The sequence below is a fragment of the Ornithodoros turicata genome, chromosome 1, assembly GCF_037126465.1.
Source record: "Ornithodoros turicata isolate Travis chromosome 1, ASM3712646v1, whole genome shotgun sequence".
In the NCBI taxonomy this organism is placed as follows: Eukaryota; Metazoa; Arthropoda; class Arachnida; order Ixodida; family Argasidae; genus Ornithodoros; species Ornithodoros turicata.
In genome coordinates, this window is record NC_088201.1 from 182,828,066 (window position 1) to 182,847,246 (window position 19,181).

The following is a 19,181-nucleotide window of genomic DNA, read 5'->3' on the forward strand; positions in this document are numbered from 1 at the left end:
ATAAAATAAAAAGGGGGTACAACTCCCCCCTCAACTCAACTCGACAACTCAATAACTCTACTTATTCTCTACCTTACAACATGTCATATATTCTGGAATTTTGTAACTTGACGTTAGACCTCAAGAAGTACAGCCTTCTGTGCGAAAGTCTTCTTTCTGTTGTGCACAATCATTATACAGTAAATACGACTATCCATTTCTTGTCATTAAATGCTTTTTCTTTCTTTTTTTCTGCAGTGATTAGCATCCATAAGGACACATGGCAGAAAGGGAGTCTCTTTGAGATGACAAACCCTCATCACCTCATGAGGATACAATGGTTGACGAATGGTTCTCAAGTACATCGAAACTTCAACAAATAATTCATGAAAAAGCCAGTCAATGCTAGCACCAGGAATTGAACGTGGACCGTCCTGCTACCGCAGTCAGAGATGTTACATTTCAGGCGCTCATTGACTTTTGGTGAATTACTTGTTGACTTTGTCCCAAGGTGGGGCTCGCCACAGCTCATTTGTCTATCTGTTAATGTTGTGGCGTGTGTTGCGTTTTTCTCTTTGTGTGTTCCAGACTCAGAACGGTTAATTTGGATCAGGTCAGGTACGTTTCATTTAGACATGGCAAACATAAAGTGGTGTTTCTCAACACAACTTAGCAGTGGCCTTCATGCATTACTGCCACGGCCATTAAGCGTGAATGGAAGGCTGCACATTATGCATGATGTAAAACCCCAAGACTAGGGAACACGAAGGGACAAACACAAACATGTCCCTTTGTGTTCCCTAGTCTCGGGGTTTTACATATGCATCACCTTCACCAGCTCACTTGCTTCCTAGCCATTTTTTCTGCACATTATGTTCACTCTACTTCTATCGTGTGCTATGTAATCTTGTTCAAGTTCTGTCAAACGACGTGTAATGCTATAAAAAAATTCAGTACACTGTTTATGTGGGTTGAATGGTAGCGCATAAATGCAGAAAGGGAACTGTCATGTTGTGGAAAGTGTTTACGTATTGTACATTTAACTAATAATTTTATTGGTTAGCTTTCGCCGGCGTATGATGTCAAGCCATGTTATATTAATTTGGAACATGTTCTTCTTAGTAGCGAGAGCAGCTGACACACATTGAGAACATAGCCCGTGTGTGTTTGTCTTTTCCACCGCAGCCCTTGGGTTTCCTCCCTGATGGCTACACATGTCGGGGATAGGTTTCAGAACCGGTAGTTCCCGCCAAGTGTGAATTACTTTTCAGGGGATCATCGCGCTGGCAGATGAAACATATCGTTTAAATTATTTGCAGGACAGGAATTGCGTAGCTTCACACAAATACTACTACTACGACGTAAGAGTCGTTTCAAATCTAGCTTTTTTGTGTTCCTGACATTATCGCACGAGATGTAGTATCCACTATGATCCTTTATATGAGGGGTATGTACAGTGCAATCAACAGATGCTATTTACAAATCTGTGTTTTCTACTGTGTTGAAATGGGGTAGTTTGTATCTGAGACATATAGTGAAACACAGGCAGCCAAGGACAGACTTTTGATGCCCTCGAGAAACATGGCAACACATTGCAGGGATTCTGGATGCTGCATAAATTTCCAGAACACACAGCTCAAGGCAGCGGTTAAATAACAAGTGGTTAGAGAAATACAAGACAGTTGCACGTGTAAGCAGTCTGCTGTTGGATTTGCTTCTGTCTGAGATACGTTATCTCAAAGGGAACCCACGGACACACTTCGAATGATACTAGGGCTGCCTGTGAAATAGAATGAGGAGAGGGGAAGATATATAACCCTTTTTTTCTTGTCTGTTATTCTATTGGTTAACTTGTCATTTGCTTAGCAGCATATATGTGTATATTCCAGAGTCTGCTAATAAATATATCAGTTGAGAGCTAGCAGTCGCATTGCAGATGTCTCATCCTGTCCCTGGCTGCTTGTGTTTCACTATGGCCATGCTTGCTATTGCAAAAACAGAAAACAAAAAAAGACAATAGAAAAACACGAAAAGAGCGACCTAAAAAGCTGCCTGTGCTAGTGCTCACATGGAGGGAATGCAATGAGGTAGCATGTTCCATTCATGAACTGTGCATAGTAGTACATATCACAACAACAACCGATTATTCAGATTTTTTTGAAGTACTTTGTTTTTTCTAGCTTTGTTCGCACAGTCTATTATTGGAGCTTTATGTGACTTCCCTCTTGAGATACTTTAAGATTGCTGATGCTGTGCAGTTTGTTAATTTTGAAACTGTACTGTGCTGAGGTACAAAAACAGAATTGTCATATCTGCATTTGAGCACATAGGAATAATTTGTAAGTACTTTCCTTGTTGACATTAATATTTGCACCAGGTCACAACATTGTTGATTGATGGAAAATGTAAATAAATATATTTATTTGCTTGCCAAACAATGCACAAATGTCTTCTTTTCTAGTGAGATATTCCCTGTTGACCAGAAATAAACGTGGAAAAGTTAAAGGGGCACAATGATGGTAGAGTCTAGCATTGCTTTTTGCCACTTCACATATATTCACTGTTGTTCGTGTGCACATGTAGGAATAGGAAGGTAGAGCATGCGCATAAAAAATTTCGTATGCAGCCACACATATGGTTCAGAAGATTAATTAGATGATGTCCAAGCATATATAATTGGGCTTCATGTGCAATGGGTATGCTAATGGATTGCTTCCATGAAGCCTTTTCATTTATTTTTTATAAATTATTTTTATAAATGTTATTTTTATTTTATATAAATTTCATATTACATATTGTATACTTATATTTTTATAAATTAAAAACTCAAATTACACGGCCCCTGTAAGTGTGCCCTTTTTAAATGGTTTGGTAACGTGTCTCAAACTGTAAAGGTAAGAGGCCATCGAGAATGCTGCAGACAAGGTTGCAACTTACATATTGCTTATCATGTCCTACATACAAAGTGATTTGTACAATAATTCCTGAGCACGGAATTAATTCCGAGGATGGCCAGTGATGTCACCCGGGACGACAAGTCACATAATTGCCTCTAACACTTTTACACCCCATGGGCTGAGTTGTGAATTGAAAGAGCACTCTACAGAAGGATAAGGTGCACCTGACTTCTAGTATATATGCTATGCTCTAACTCTTCAGACACCACATTTCTAAAAACACAATTTCTAAGTGGCGATATGTGCTCTGGTACTTCTTTTGCGTCTGCATAGTGTGCAACCACATGGCTACTGGAGCTTTCGTGTGCATGTTTTTGTGCGACGGTGTTCATTACAAACAATATCCAGATGTTAGACATAAAATGCAGTAGTTTGTAGCGTGCCACACAACGCAGCATGGGGGTGTGATTCAAAGATAGCTTCTGGAAAATGCACAGAATCCCACAAAAAGTTTAAAATGTGATTTGTATTTCGTTTTACGTCTCTCGTCGTTACATACCATCGTCGACGCTGTTGCACATTGATAAATCGTACGTAAAACTTGTCCCATAGTAGTATGCGGTTTCTCAAATACATAGCACAATTTTTTCCTGCAGGAATAAAACGCTGTCGGCATTTTCTTGCTAACACGGCTGTCGAAACGTCAGTCTCTACAATGGGCAAGTGCTGTAAAGGGGCTAACGCAGACGAGACTTGATACAAATTGTACATGCTCACAAAACACAAACGACGAATTCCAGTCACAACATCGCACAGAGGTTGGTTCGCGAATGAGTTCGCAGCTGCTGCACTGTTTACTTATCGCGGAACGGTGAAACCCAGCTGACCGCCATCTTCAAGCACAGATACGTGAAGCCGGGAGAAGCCGTAGCTGGAATCCACTGGTAAGTACGAAGGCGCGTACACGTCACAATGCCCGTTCGGGTGCATCTACGTCATAAAAATGGCTGCGCCCATGTGTGTTTCGGAATGAATTATCTATTTTTTTGACATGGTACTCTACCGAACTGAGAGAATGAAGGTGCATTTTGGGGAGAGCTGGATGTGGGCTTTCAGAATATCACAACCGTTTCGACTATTTGGGATATCGGCATAGCTGACCTTTAAAACACATGGTAACATCTGTGGCGCTTCAAACTTTGCAGGCTGACAGTCATTTGTCTAAAGTTTTATCGTTATTTTTTCTGAAATGCTATCACTGTGTAAAAAAAAATATGTTAGAAGCAAAGCAAATTCCCACCACATGCATAGCCTATTGTCAATACCGCCTGCAAACCGCAATGTTTCCCTCTGTCTGCTTCACGTATTCGTGGTGTTGCCTTGAAACCCTGCACACCCTGCTTATGGTCCATCTTGTTTTTGCTTCGTCTGCAGGAAGCGCCACCTATACGTTTTCATGTGAACGTGAAGCAGACAGCGGGGGAAAAAAAAATGGCGGTTTGCGGCCGGTATAGGTCATACATAATGCATGGAGTGGGAATTTGCTTCGCTTCAAACCTTTTTTTCCAACAAAGTGAAAAAGAAAAGGCAAAAGAAATACACAACCTCAGGCAAACCACTATCGGTACGCAAAGTTTGAAACGCCAGAGACGTTACCTTGTATTTTTACGACCCGATCGAAATGTTTAACCTTCGCTATATTCGCTCTGTATTTATGCATTATATTTATCTATAAGCATTCATACAGTGCTCCTAAGCCAATTTTCGTCCCAACAGCGCTCGTAGTTTTTTTTTAGAAAACTAATATAGGAAATTACGGGCAACAGCGTGTCGAAGTTGCCACCGACTGCTGATTGCTCGCCAGTATATGGCGGCGAAACTACATTCCATGCGCACAACACTGGGTCTAGAAGGAGAGAAGTCAGCTACGTAGTCATCGTGAGCAGCAAGCCGATCGGGAACATAGATCACTGTCTCTTGACACATTGGCCCGCCAGACGTCGCACGGGTGTTTTACCGCAATTTTACTGGCAAATTTAAAATATTTAGCGTGTTTACAGGCAAGGTGAATAAGCAATATTACAAGGTTAATGAGCAATGGTACAAGCAAAGTTTAGAAGCAACGCGTCGTTAGAGTACGCCACCAACATAACCCGCCTGTCTTCAACTGAGCTGGCACACTGTCGGTCCCTGCTCTCCGTACCATGTTGGAAGACATTCGGCAGATGTCACGAGGAGCACGGGGTGGCATAAGCCCGTCATTTTCCTTACTACCTTCAAAGGGATGCTTTTTCGCAAAACCGCCATCTTGCCGTGGTCACACGTCAAAGGCTACGTCATTTTAAGGTCACTACGTTTCAGCGCTCGACGACATATTCCCTAGAGCATAGAACCTGGGATGAGTTTTTTTTTTACCAGCGTAAACTATGTACGGTGCTTCTTCAGCGACATGGTAGTCCATTCCTCCGAATTTTAAGTATATCGCATCGGCTCAGTGCGTCTTGAAGTGCGACTACGGACTAAATCTCGTGTCTTGATATCCTACCAAAGTTATGTAACTGAAATCTTCTTGTCTCGCTTTACAGTCCTGGCAAATATTTTGGCTCCACGTGAAGCGGAAGTTAGAGAAAATTAATTTTTAGTTTCGATAACTGTGACGTCATGTTAGGCTCTGATGGAGCGTACGGCTCTCATCTATTGATTTTGTATCTGCTTCCCCTTGGTTGACCGCACAAATCGGTCGAGTCGTATTGACAGCGGTTTATCTGCGAATGCGGCTTATCTGCGGTGCGACTTATGCACATGATAATAAGTGTATGATAATATAATAACAATAATAATAATAATAATAATAACTTTATTGTACTGGCTTTATACATTGAAAAGAAAACAGGGTGGTCTATGCCTTTTGGCATGTGGGCCGTCTTTGCTTGACGGAGACAGTCACTAATACCAGTATCTATCCACTTAAATAGCCCTGAAGGAAGAGAAAAAAGGAACAGAACAATTAAGGAATAAAAGAGAGAACCCATTACAGTAATATGTGTAGCAAAGAACAATACAATTAATGAAATACATATTCAGAATACCGTATTTTCCAGACTATAAGTCGCCCCTTTGTATAAGTCGCAGTCACCAGGCAAGTAATTCAATACAAGATGGAAATTGCAACGTACATGTGTTATTAGTGCCATGCCTGTACTCACCGACGTTTCAGGAACAAACATTTTCTGATTAGTTTCCTCGCACCACGTTTTGTTTTTTCGGTAAGTACATACATAGGTACTGAAGCAGTACCTGTACCTAAGAAGCAGAAAAGAAGCATAAGAGAAGGAATTAGAAGCAAGTCGAACGTCTAATGCTAACGCGTTGCCATCGCATTAATTATATTAATCGCACTCATTTTTTCTTCGAATCATCGTTAGCAAGAAATTTCCAAGCGTATCCTATCCCTGTTCTATAATCTATCCTGTCTTCTTACGCTGTTCCTGCGGTAACAGGTCCCGACCAAGGAAGTAATCGGAGAATTGCCCGCCCACTTGTTCGTTGGAGCATCGGTGGCTCTTTTCTTCTTCACATACGTCACTCCAGTCAGGTATGTACAATTGGCCTAATATTAAAGTGCCGCCACGTACTAAAGCTACGTCCTCCCATCCCACTATCGGGCGAGCACCCGCAACGGCTGTCGTAACGGCAGAAAGGTCGCTTACACGTAACGAGAGGGACGTTTTTCGGCGCCGTCCAAACAGTCCCTCCTCGCGCGACTGACCACCTCTGGACGGCATTGCCCAACCAATCAAAGGAAAGAAGATGAGGGTAATTAATGGTCTGAGGCTGGAACACATAGAAAGGACAAATGCATACAAAGCCTCCAGGCCTAAGACATTAAAGGTACTATAAATCAGTCTAGGTGCAACCTCATGTTTTGTGAGCCCTGAATTGTGTAGGTCCTCAGGAGTAAAATGCCGCAAAATTTTCTCACGCAGACATTACAACTCCCGAAAAATGCAAATTTAGATATACTGGCAACACTGTGACGAAGCAGATCTACGAAACGCCCACTCCGCCAAGTACGGCGGCGAAAATGTCTCATGCGCATGACTCTGGGCCAAACAGAGCGACGTACGATAGCAGGGCCACGGTGCTGAAACAAGGCCCAGGTATAGACGTTTAGCTACTGAATGCAAGATTCGGCTTTTGTTTATTTTCTTTCACGCAAATTACATTTTCTCAAAAAGTAGTATTGCAAATCCCAGCAGGAAAGCCATGTGTTTATCGGTCTCCTTGTTTACAGGGTTGCTTGACAAATTGAAGACTTCTTCCCACCAGGCGTCGCCCCGACATTCTTGACTGCGTTTTTATTTACCAATTAAAAATACTTAGAGTAAACTCCTGCGCATATTACTTGTTGTGCTGAACCTTTGAATCCAGCACTCTCACGTCAGGTTGATTGCATAGGTTCGACCTCGACTGCTTTATAGTACCTTTAAAGGCCCAAGACAAGAGGGTACGCTTCCATTTCTGACCGCGCTGTTTATTTTCCGCTTCGCTATCCACGTGCTAACCACAGCTGGCGCGTGCGGAAGTCTCGCTTATCTCGCTCTCGTCGGTATATTTCGAGACTATGGCGAACGTTGGTGTGGACACTCTCGCCACCCTGTGTTCGGCGTCCCCCAGAGCTGTATACTAAAAGGGAATCTAGACACTGGGAGGAACACAACCTTCTACCTTGGTGCACTGGGAGGAGTCACAAAAAGATGCTCGACCTGTCAGTCACAGTTACGGTCCTCTGATTAGTTTACTTTTTACCAAAGGGGCCGCAATGACACCTTACTGCCATCCAATATGGCGACGAAAACAGAAGCAGTGAAGCGGCGTTTTCGTGACAAAAAATTTTCACAGACTATTCTGATTTCATACTGCAAATGTATATCCTCATATACGTTTCTCGGAAATCACTTTCAACTTATGCTCATCCATCGACATCTAACTGAAAATAATACGTCTTGTCGCCGGTGTTAGGCATAGTGAACACGGCGCTCACAACGAAATCAGAACAAAACGGCACTGTGCTGTGCAATCTTACATTTAATTGCCTGACTTCATGGATATAAACATTTTTGCCTTTATATTCCAATTATTAATGTAGATTTGTTTAAAAATCGTACCGGCAACGGAACGTGTCCCAGCAGGTGGTTCTGTCGGCAGCGGTACAACGACAGAAGCAGACGATAATTCCCCACGTGCCTTACGCTCCCTAGGTGGCGTTTATCAAATTTGTACGAAAAATCCACTAGTTTTGCAGATTGCGAGAAGTATCAATTGCAATCCCACCCAATACAGTTGCCACCCAAAATGGCGCTGCCGAAGTTGGATACGGGGACGAATGGTCAGGATAGGTTGACCGATAGCGCCCTATATTTCAAGACCTCATTGGTCGGAAAGCTGAAAAAGTGGGTGGAGCTTCAGTGCTTCTACCTTGGTGCTTTCTGTGTCACCTAATTGGTCGCCAGCTGTCGTTCTCGGCCGCTCTCGCCGACGTCGTGAAAGAAGGTCGGCATGGCAGTTTTTTTTCCCTCGACGTCTCTCCTCTCCAGACTCCGGAAATACGCGTCTATTTCCGCCGCCCGCTCACGACTCCGCTTCGGGCGTCGCCAAGTGATAACTGGCCCTTAAATCTAGTGTAATCGGAATCCTACGGGATTTATGACACAGCCAATCAGCGTGCGCATCGTGCTGTATTCGACTGACACTGCGTTTCTGTCTGTGACGCGCCAGAAATTAATTTATAGTTTTGTATGACGTGCGAGGCCCAATCTATCTGGCAACGTTAATCTAGTTAACGTAAACGTTAAATGTTAGTAAACGTTACCGTTAAAATCTAGTGTATTCGGAATCCTACGGGATTTATGACACAGCCAATCAGCGTGCGCATCACGCTGTATTCGACTGAAACTGCGTTTCTGTCTGTGATGCGCCAGGAATTAATTTATAGTTTTGTATGACGTGCGACGGCCCAATCTATCTGGCAACGTTAGTTTTCCCAAGTTCAATTTGTGAGTCTCAACCTTCCAATGGGGTGCCGAGACGCGCTGTTTCAAAGTGAGCAGCTTCAGAAGCGCCAGAGCTCCCGACGACACCATCTATTCTTTGTGAACCCGAAACTATCAAGTTTTGCGTGTTCCTTCGAAGATTCCTGGAAGCGCGTGGTATTCACAGATGACATTCACATTTTGCGTGGGGAATCTTTGAGCGAGGCTGACTTATGATATAAATAAGTAATGCAACTGGTGAAACGTGAGGAGAAGTGACTCCGACACAGAGGAAACGCACAAACAACGAGAAATTCTCTCTTCTGTTCTTTCATAAGCAAGTAGCGGTGCATTAAAACCAACCTCCGTGGAGCGAATGTACAGCGAAAACGCTGCGAACTTCGCTCAGCGTCGGACGTCCCGCGCGAGGCGTCAATAATATAAGCGCCTGCCGGTGATCTGCCCATGACAGATATTTTCGATCAGCGTCCGCGTCTACGGAAGCGTGGTGGTGGTGGTGCTGTCGAAAGGGCTCGCCGTTTTAGGCCTCACAGAGGTGGAAACGGTGGGTGGGTGGGTGGGTTAGGTGGGTACCCGGGCTCGAATCCCGGGGCCGGCTGGGGTCTGAGGTTTTTTCTGGGTTTTCCTCAGACGTTTTCAGACATATGTCGGCACATTCCCCCAGAGCGACAGTCGTGGTTCCGGAAGCGTCAACTGTGAATGAACACAAGACCACTACCACGACCTTATTTCAGACGCAGAAGAGCGGACAGAGCTTGGTTGAGAGTTCCACAACTTTTATTTCGTGTGAGCGCCGCGAAGCAGCTGTGGCTATGAGCGTGTACAGACGAGGACAGATGGAGAGAGGACAGCAGGAAGAGGGGGGAGAAGCAGGGGGTTAGTATGCGTTCTGAGCCGACTTCAGAAGGAACTGTGCCGACATTGGTCTGAAACATCAGCCGGAAAACCCAGGGATAACCTGAGGGAGCCTTTGCGGGAATTGGAAGCGGCGTTACATCTCGGTCTCAGTGTGGAGGGCGGTCATTCCTACCACTACGCCACGCGAGCTCTTTTTAATGCGTTAACATTAGAGTCCTCGCTACGAAAGAATCGCGGCGTGGTCGGTCTGTGGCCAGGGAAGTGGAGAGAGCCGCTCCAAGGGGAGACAAGGAGTACAGGTGAAGCGTTCGCGGAAGTAGGTCAGGGGGAGAGGAGGACGGCACGGCGCGCATACGTGGTGAGTGGAGAGGGATGGAGGAACGTGTTGATCCAGGGACATGAAATAGACCCCTTTCAAAAGTCAGTCTGGCCACCTTCCTGCAGATGACATTCGGCCATATCTTTGACACATCGTACATATGGTGCCGTGTATGGTAAGCGAACGCGCGATGGCGAACGACAATATTCAGTGGTCGAGAGACTTGACGAACATACCAGATGGGTTTTCCTAAAGACTTGTGGACGCCTTTTGTGAACATATGAGTGCATCTGGCACGGCTGGCCGCGCTGGCGGGAACAGCTATTGTGCGTGTCATATACGAATTCAACTTCCATTCGCGTTGCCTTGTCGACTTTGAGATACGGTACACCACATTTATGCATGCTGTGTTGTTTCCTATGCACATTTCAAGACGAGTCGTGTGTTTTGAATGTGTGACCTTACTGTGTTGCTCACCATAACCTCAGTTCGTTCTGTCGTATGTTGCAGGTTCCGCGTAGCAGTCATGCATGTGTTGCATGCTTTCGCCGATGCTTCCTACTGTCCTACTATACATGGTGTTCAAAATTAAGCTTTCATTGGCACTTTATAAATAGGCGAGCAAAAGAAAACTGGTGCTATTTTTCTGTCCCTTGAGTAAGAAACAGGTGCTACATAGTTAGCAGTACCTGTTTCTTACACAAGTAGCGTAAAGTTATCATCCGGTTTCCTCTCATCGCTGTGTTTGCGTAGCGCTCGTGAAAGCTTAATTTTGAACACCCTGTACGTGGTCTATGATTTTGCCTGCGAGGTATTTATACCTCGTCCGTTTAGAATGGCAACAGAACGCTTCTGACGATAGTTATTGGGAAAGCCATGTATCATGTGAACTTCAGCCGCCAAACAGTTTGTGCACACGCCTCGTTTCCTTTGGCGTCTCTCACGTCACGTTGGCTGCAGAAGGGCACGCAACAACAGACTGATATTACATATATGGACGTTCCACTCATGAAAAGAGCGATGCTTCGATGAGAAAGCAGACCAAGTCCCAGGCTGCAGACGACAAAAGACCACCCCAGACGCGCGGTTATAACAGAGCCATACTGTCCGCGTGCGGGCAACGCTTCCATCCCTGCCCAAAATATGGCGGACGCGCGCTGCCAGAGCGTAGTTGGCCCGCCTTAAACTAGATGGCGCCGCAGGTGACCGAAGACGCGCTCAAGGAGCTGATAACACAGCAATTTCGTCGGCTCGCAGGAACTAAAAAAAACGGCTCCTGCAGTTCGCTTTTATTTAGGCAGCTTATAAAGAAGAAGAGAAAAAAACGAAACTATGCGAACGGTTGACAACGTGCAACCAACAGAAAGGAGAGGGCACATGGAGAGCGCCACGTGGCCCGCCGGCGGTCAGCTGTGGTGGTCGACAGGTTCAGACGTGCGTGGCGTGGGGGCACCATGGGTTATAAAGGTTTGGCGGGGGAGCGGCGGCGAAAGAAGGATGAGGCTGCGCCAACCTAAATCAGAGGAAGCCCGGAAGGCTGGTTTGGCTGTGAGCGCAATCATGTGTTAGCGCTGTGAAGGGTTGTGTAGCGTTTGGGAAGGGTCGTCGAAGGGTTGTGGAGGAGTGCTTTAAAGTGCTTTAAATTTCCGTCGGATCCACCAACAGATCGTTTATACATTTAATTTGCAGTAATAGGACATGTATACATACACTATAGAAGCGTAATGACAGAGTGTGAAAGATATGTACATAATGAAAACTGGTCGATGACAGACTAAAACATGCTAGTTTATGTCGTACTATAAAAGAACCTGGCTCAAAGACTGAGTATATGTAAAATATATATGAACATCACAACCTTGCACGAATTTTCCCAAGAAGTGCAAGGACTCGGATTGGCCTGGAATAGATGACGTCATCTAGAGTAGGCACGCGTCTTTCTCCTAGCACCAGCGCAAGCGTCTCCACCCTTTTCTAAGCGTTGGAAATTGCCAGCAGCTGTGGGAAAGAGGCGGAAATGGACTCTCGAGGAGCAGTATTGCCAGACGCATGGCTAGGTTGGGCACATCATGGCGTCACAGTTGGCAAAAGTAGCAATTTTATGCTACTTCACGTAGCGGAAGAATATCTTATGCAGTATCGGGCACGTGGATTCCAATGACATAAATTTAGTAGGATCCCGGAAAACACAAGGTTTTTGTCTTTAGTAGCACCTTAAAGGCTCATGGAAAGACTCGAGAACAAATATATCGGGAGAACTAGAAATTATCGTTACAAGCCCTGAGACACACACGACAGATTTCAATTTCGCGGGTAAGAAAACACTGGCTGACAGGCTGCAACGTCATGTGACCGCCAATACTGAGGTGATCGCCTTCGTTCTTTCTTTCTTTTTGCAGCGCCCTTCACGAATTTCGACTGGTAGCTACGTGCTAGCAGACGATTCTCGGTGGCCAATGAAAAACACTCTGACTCCCGACGTCACGAGACGCGAGGAGCCGCTGGGTGAGGTCGTTGCCGCTGCGCCCTCGCTTGCAATGCAATTATCTCAGTAAATTCGCACCTCCCCAATGAAATATTTTGCGTGACGGTTCCTGAATGAAGTCTGCTCATATGACGCATCTAGATCATATGATCATATGACGCAGTAAAAAGATACATGTTCCAAGTGCTTTCCATTCTTCTTTAAGGATATCATTTGCTGTCCCTTTTTTGAAGCTTCCCCCCCCCTTACTAGCCTGCGACCCATCAAGAATGTGAAATGTAGCGGCTGGGATCCCCTCCCTCCCCCGTGTTTTTGCGACTTCAATCGCATCCTTAGATTTCAGTGCGAGAAGCGTATCACGTTACATTAGTGCTGAAATTTGGTTTGACACTTAAGTTCGAGTGAGTCAAGTAGAAACCATCGCAAAAAAAAAAAAGCCAGTAGGAATGACAGTTCATAAGCTTTAAAAATAGAACTTCGCTGCATAGCACCCTGTGCGCCAACCACTGCCACGAATGATAGGGCTACCACTTCTGATTTGATAAGAGATGGAGGTGTACGCCTTTTTGTGGCAATTTAGACATATGAAAATTGTCCTCCTGTCACAAGCGATAACCCTATCATTCGCGGCAATAATTGGCACACAGTGTGCTTTGAGGTGAAATTCTGTTTTTAGAGTAAAGTGAGTTTTTCCGTTAGAGCAGACACTCTTAAAAATGGATTCCATCGCACAGCACCGCTCCTAGCCAACCATCATCTGGAATGATATCGTTATCTGGAAACGGGACGCGTACGCCACTTTTTGACATTCAGTTTTGTTGTGACATTTATGCTGTTCATAACTGTCACAAAAGGTCTCGTTCTGTCGGATGCTGCAGGTTCCGCGTAGCAGTCATGCATGCTGGCGAAAATCACTATGTCGAGATGGGCCTGTTTGAAAATGAGTTTGGGAAGGAGAAGCTCCACTACAAGTACGCTGAGCGTTTGGGAAAAGTGGCGATCAAAACACAAGAAGGGTATTCCTCGGACTCTGAACCCGTTCCTCACTACGACGTAGCAATCGATGGGACAAAGCCTGATGTACATCACTGCATGGAGTATCGCTTTACTGATGTAAAAACTACAGAGGTAAGGATGCAATGTTTTCAATTCAAGGGAGAGTAACGGACGTATTTTCGTTACCGTTTCCAGCTTCGTCACTGCCATATTTTCGTTTCTGTTACTGTTTCTGGTGATGGAACGGCTGTTACAGAGCTGCGGGAGGCAGACTTGTACAAAATACTGCGCAAAAGTATTTAAAATACAGTACAAAATACTCAAAACTGAAAGTAATTTGAGTAGAGTACTAAATACTCTAAGAAGTATTTAAGATACTCTTTAAAGTACTTTAGTAGTAGCAGTAAGTGAAACGCGTATTCTGAACATGACCTTACAAATGAAAGAAATAAACTTCATCAGCCATGCTTAAGCATATCTTTCATTTGCAACGTCTTGGGTCAAGTATGTTTGGTGTACTTTGGTGAACCCAAGTAAACTTTGTTGATATGTTCTGACCCAAAACTTCATAATCCCTCCTGTATGTCCATTCGGGTCTTTCAACGACTGGCACGTGTTTATTGCTTTTGTGACCAAGGAAATAAATGCCGGGATTCTCTTGTACCTAATCCCCTGGTGATTCACCTGGCAAAATGAATAGGAACGGGTTTCTGACGAAGTTGGCTATTGACAAGCAAGGCCAAGCGTGGGACCAGCCTATTGTACAAGAGGATAAATGACAGATTCGCGAATTCCCGAAAAAAGAAAGAAAAAAAGGTGCTAAATTCCAGTTAGCTGAAAATCTCGGCACGGCGGGAAGTGTGCTGGATATGGCTTGACGAGGATGGAAAGTATTTTGAGTAGCGAGTAGAAAATACCGAAAAAAGTATTTTAAATAGATTAAAAATACCTGTCGCAAAAAGTATTGAGTAGAGTACCAAAATATCGGCAAAAGTATTTAAAGTACCGTATTTTGAGTACGCACTCAAGATACGTACAAGTCTGGCGTGAGGACAGCCCGTCCGGCTCTGTCAGCACCCTGTTTTGCTCAAGTGCAGCTTGGGTGTCACGCGTGCACGCTAAACAAGTAATTTTACGACGTTGGGGTGCGCACAGCTTGAAAGATTTCGTAAAGACATATAAGAACTTGTCTTCAGTCACGAAGTCATGAAGATAGAACTCAGACTTCTATCTTCAGTCACTCTGAGTCCAGCAACCTAAGATGGGCGTATCCTTCATCTTATAACGCATTCATAGGCGGACGCTCTCAGTAGTAAACAATACTGCCACAGCCACGGTGAAATGAAAAAAAAAAAGTAAAGAAAGTCGTAGGTTGTCATCCTCGTGCTATGGTGGAGTAGAGTGCGTGGAGTCTGATGTTGTATAAATCTCATGTGTTGATGTCATGGAGTTATGAAGACTGGGACGAGTAGGTAAGGGAAGGATGCACCCTTGAGATCCAATATTGCGCTTTGTTTTCATGCTCTCGTGTAGTATTTAGAGCATTACTGGGAATGGAGTCATCAAAATACCAAAATAAAATGAAAATATAGTCAAATGTCATCACACAACCGGAATAGCCATTAGCCGAATTCAATACCGGACGATAATTTTCGTTTCCCTTTCTGTTTCCGGTAATGGAGGACAGTGGTATGCGTTTCCGTTAGCGTTATCATCTCCAATTTCGGTAATATACCGTTTCTGTTTCTGTTACCATTACCGTTACCCTTCTCTGGTTTTTATTTCCAAGGTACATGTGCTCTCTGTTTTCCCTTCTTGCAAAAATCTCACCCATAAAGTTGAACACTTGCAAAATAACATTTCGCGATATTTTTCGCCACCAGCGTCTCGTGATGACAAAGCTGTGAGCAGAATAACAATGAGAGGCCACGTGACTTGCACCCCGCTTAGGCGGTTATATTGTGAGACCAGCGGGGGTCATCGGTCGGCTTCTTTAATTGTTATATCTTGTAACCGGTGATCTTGTGTGCTATAACCGGTATGTCCAAAATCGTCCTGAAATGTCATAATGACACAGAGTAGTCATCAATCCTTGCAATACACTGTCTTAAGGAAGTCTGGTCGTGGAAAGTCGAGTTATGACCCATATATGCAAAACAATATTGAAATGTCATAATGACAAGCAGTAGTCATAAATCATCGCTTGGCACTGCTTGAAGCAGCTGTAGGGTCGCAAAGTCGAGCTATGACCTGTATGTCCAAATTCGTCCTGAAATGTCATAATGAGATGTGGTAGTCATCAATCCTCGCAATACACTGTTTTAATGAGCTGTAGCCATGGAAAGTCGAGTTATGACGCGTATATGTAAAATAGTCATGAAATGTCATAATGACAAGCAGTAGTCATAAATCATTGCTTGGCACTGCTTAAAGCAGCTGTAGTGGCGTAAAGTCGAGCTAGGACCCGTATGTCTAAAATCGTCCTGAAATGCTATAATGACACGCTGTAGTCAACAATCCTCGCAATACACTGTTTTAAGCAGCTGTGGTCGTGGAAAGTCGAGTTATGACCCATATATGCAAAACAGTATTGAAATGTCATAATGACAAGCACTAGTCATAAATCATCGCTTGGCACTGCCTGAAGAAGCTGTAGTGGCGCATAGGGGAGCTATGACCGGTATTCCAAAATCGTCCTGAAATGTCATAATGACACGCAGTAGTCATCATTCCTCGCAAGACACTGTTTTAAGGAGCTGTGATCGTGGAAAGTCGAGTTATGACCCATATATGCAAAACAGTCTTGAAATGTCATAATGAAAGCAGTAGTCATAAATCATCGCTTGGCACTGTTGGAGTAGCTGTAGTGGCGCAAAGTTGAGCTATGACACGTACGTTCAAAATCGGCCTGAAATGTCATAGTGACACACAGTAGTCATCAATCGTCCCAATAAACTGTGTTATGGAGCTGTAGTCGTGGAAAGTCGAGTTATGACTTGTATATGCAAAATAGTCATGAAACGTCTTAATGACAAGTAGTAGTCATAAATCATCGCTTGGCACTGCTTGAAGCAGCTGTAGTGGCGCAGAGTCGACAGACAGTAATGACAGACAGCACCCTGGAAGTCGCTGAGGAGGTGTGTTAGCTTGGCTCAATTGGCAGAGCCCTGGACCGGTAATCCAGAAGATGTGGGTTCGAGTCCTACAGCTGGCTAACCTTCTCAGTGACTTTCATCTTTCATAGTAGTCATCAATCCTCGCAATACACTGTTTCAAAGAGCTGTAGTCGTGGAAAGTCGAGTTATGACTGGTATATGAAAAATATTCATGAAATGTCATAATGACAGGCAGTTGTCATACATCATCGCTTGGCACTGCTTGAAGCAGCTGTAGTGGCGCAAAGTCGAGCTATGAGCGGTATGTCCAAAATCGTCCTGAGATGTCATAATAACACACAATAGTCACAGAACCTAGCAATACACTGTTTGAAGCAGCTATAGTGGTAGAAAGTCGAGTTATGACCCGTAAGTGCGAAATAGTCATTAAATGTCATCATGACAAACAGTAGTCATAAATCATCACTTCGCACCAGACTTGTACAAAATACTGCGCAAAAGTATTTAAAATCAGATACTAAATACTCTACGGAAAAAGTATTTAAAATAGAGTACAAAATACTCAAAACTGAAAGTAATTTGAGTAGAGTACTAAATACTCTAAGAAGTATTTAAGATACTCTTTAAAGTACTTTAGTATTAGCAGTAAGTGAAACGCGTATTCTGAACGTGGCCTTACAAATGACGGGAATAAACTTGATCAGCCATTCATATCTTTCATTTGCAACGTCTTGGTGTCAAGTATTGTTTGGTGAACTTTGGTGAACCCAAGTAAACTTTGTTGATATGTTCTGACCCAAAACTTCGTAATCCCTCCTGTATGTCGGTTCGGGTCTTTCAACCTCTGGCACATGTTTATTGCTTTGATGACCAATGAAATAAATGCCGGGATTATCTTGTACCTAATCCCCTGGTGATTCACCTGGCAATATGAATAGGAACGGTTTTCTGACGAAGTTGGCTATTGACAAGCAAGGCCAGGCTTGGGATCAGCCTATTGTACAAGAGGATAAATGACAGATTCGCGAATTCCCGAAAAAGGAAAAAGAAGAAAAAGGGGGTTAAATTGCAGTGAGCTGAAAATCTCAGCACGGCGGGAAGCGTGCTGGATATGGCTTGACGAGGAAGGAAAGTATTTTGAGTACTGAGTAGCAAATACCGAAAAAAGTATTTTAAATACATTAAAAATACTTGTCGCAAAAAAGTATTGAGTAGAGTACTAAAATACCGGAAAAAGTATTTAAAATACTGTATTTTGAGTACGTACTCAAGATACGTACAAGTCTGCTTCGCACTGCTTGAAGCAGCTGTGGGGTCGCAAAGTCGAGCCATAACCCGTATGTCAAAATTCGTCCGGAAATGTCATAATGAGACGCGGTAGTCATCAATCCTCGGAATACACTGTTTGAAGCGGCTGTAGCCATGGAAAGTCGAGTTATGACGCGTATATGTAAAATAGTCATGAAATGTCATAATGACACAGGGTGGTCATAAATCCTCGCAATGCACTGTTTCAAGGAGCTGTAGTCGTGGAGGTCGAGCTATGACCCATATATGCAAAATAGCCAGAAAATGTCATAATGAGAAGCAGTAGTCATAAATAATTGCTTGGCACTGCTTGAAGCAGTGCCAAGCAATTATTTATGACTATAACACTGCTTGAAGCAGCTGTAGTGTCGCAAAGTCAAGCTAGAACGCAAATGTCCAAAATCGTCCAGAGATGTAGTAATGACACGCAGTAGTCATGAATCCTCGCAATAAACTGTTTGAAGCAGCTGTAGTCGTGGAATGTTGAGTTAGGACTCATATATATGCAAAATTGTCATGAAATGTCATAATGACAAGCAGCAGTCATAAATCATCGCTAGGCACAGCTTGAAGTAGCTGTAGTATCGCAAAGTCGAGCTAGGACCCATATGTCTAAAATCGTCCTGAAATGTCATAATGACATGCAGTAGTCATGAATCTTCGCAATGCACTGTTTGAAGCAGCTGTAGTCGCGGAAATTCGAGTTATGACCCGTATATGCAAAATAGCCATGATATGTCATAATGACAAGTAGTAGTGATGAATACTCGTGTAGAATATGGCAGATAGCAGTAGTCATCGAATTTGTAGTCATGATAAGAATCCCAAAAATGTTAGTGCAAATTTCAGTTTGACACACTGCATTATGAATACTGTTGCTTGGATTAAATTGGGTAGCGGTTGGATTAGACTGGTTGGCGTTTGGATTAATTTGGTTGACAACTGGATTAAATTAGGTAGCGCTTGGACTAAATTGAGTGACCAATGGATTAAAATGAGCGAGAAAACCTGTAGTCCTCGTTTCGTATCTCTATAGTGCAAGCAATAACGTCTGTATTTCTCATCACTCACGGATGTGTATTATAACGCTTTGGAAGTAGAGCTCTATCTGCAGGCTGTCCTCGTACTAAAATCGTTCCGGATGTAATTTTGTCTCGCGCTTTCGCGGTG

At 43.8% G+C, this 19,181-nt stretch overlaps 1 protein-coding gene across 2 annotated transcripts in view; it reads left to right on the forward strand.

Annotated features, from left to right (window-relative positions):
• The window catches only part of LOC135378865 (uncharacterized), a 44,352-nt gene that overhangs the window by 6,150 nt on the left and 19,021 nt on the right, over nt 1–19,181 (forward strand). For both annotated transcript variants that reach the window (XR_010418594.1, XM_064612015.1), the window contains exons 2-3: nt 6,377–6,471; nt 13,470–13,719. Coding sequence is in view for 1 of the 2 variants with exons in the window: in XM_064612015.1 (XP_064468085.1) it covers nt 6,377–6,471; nt 13,470–13,719 (345 nt within the window). In the remaining variant the exon portion in view is untranslated. The remainder of the gene's footprint in view (nt 1–6,376; nt 6,472–13,469; nt 13,720–19,181) is intronic.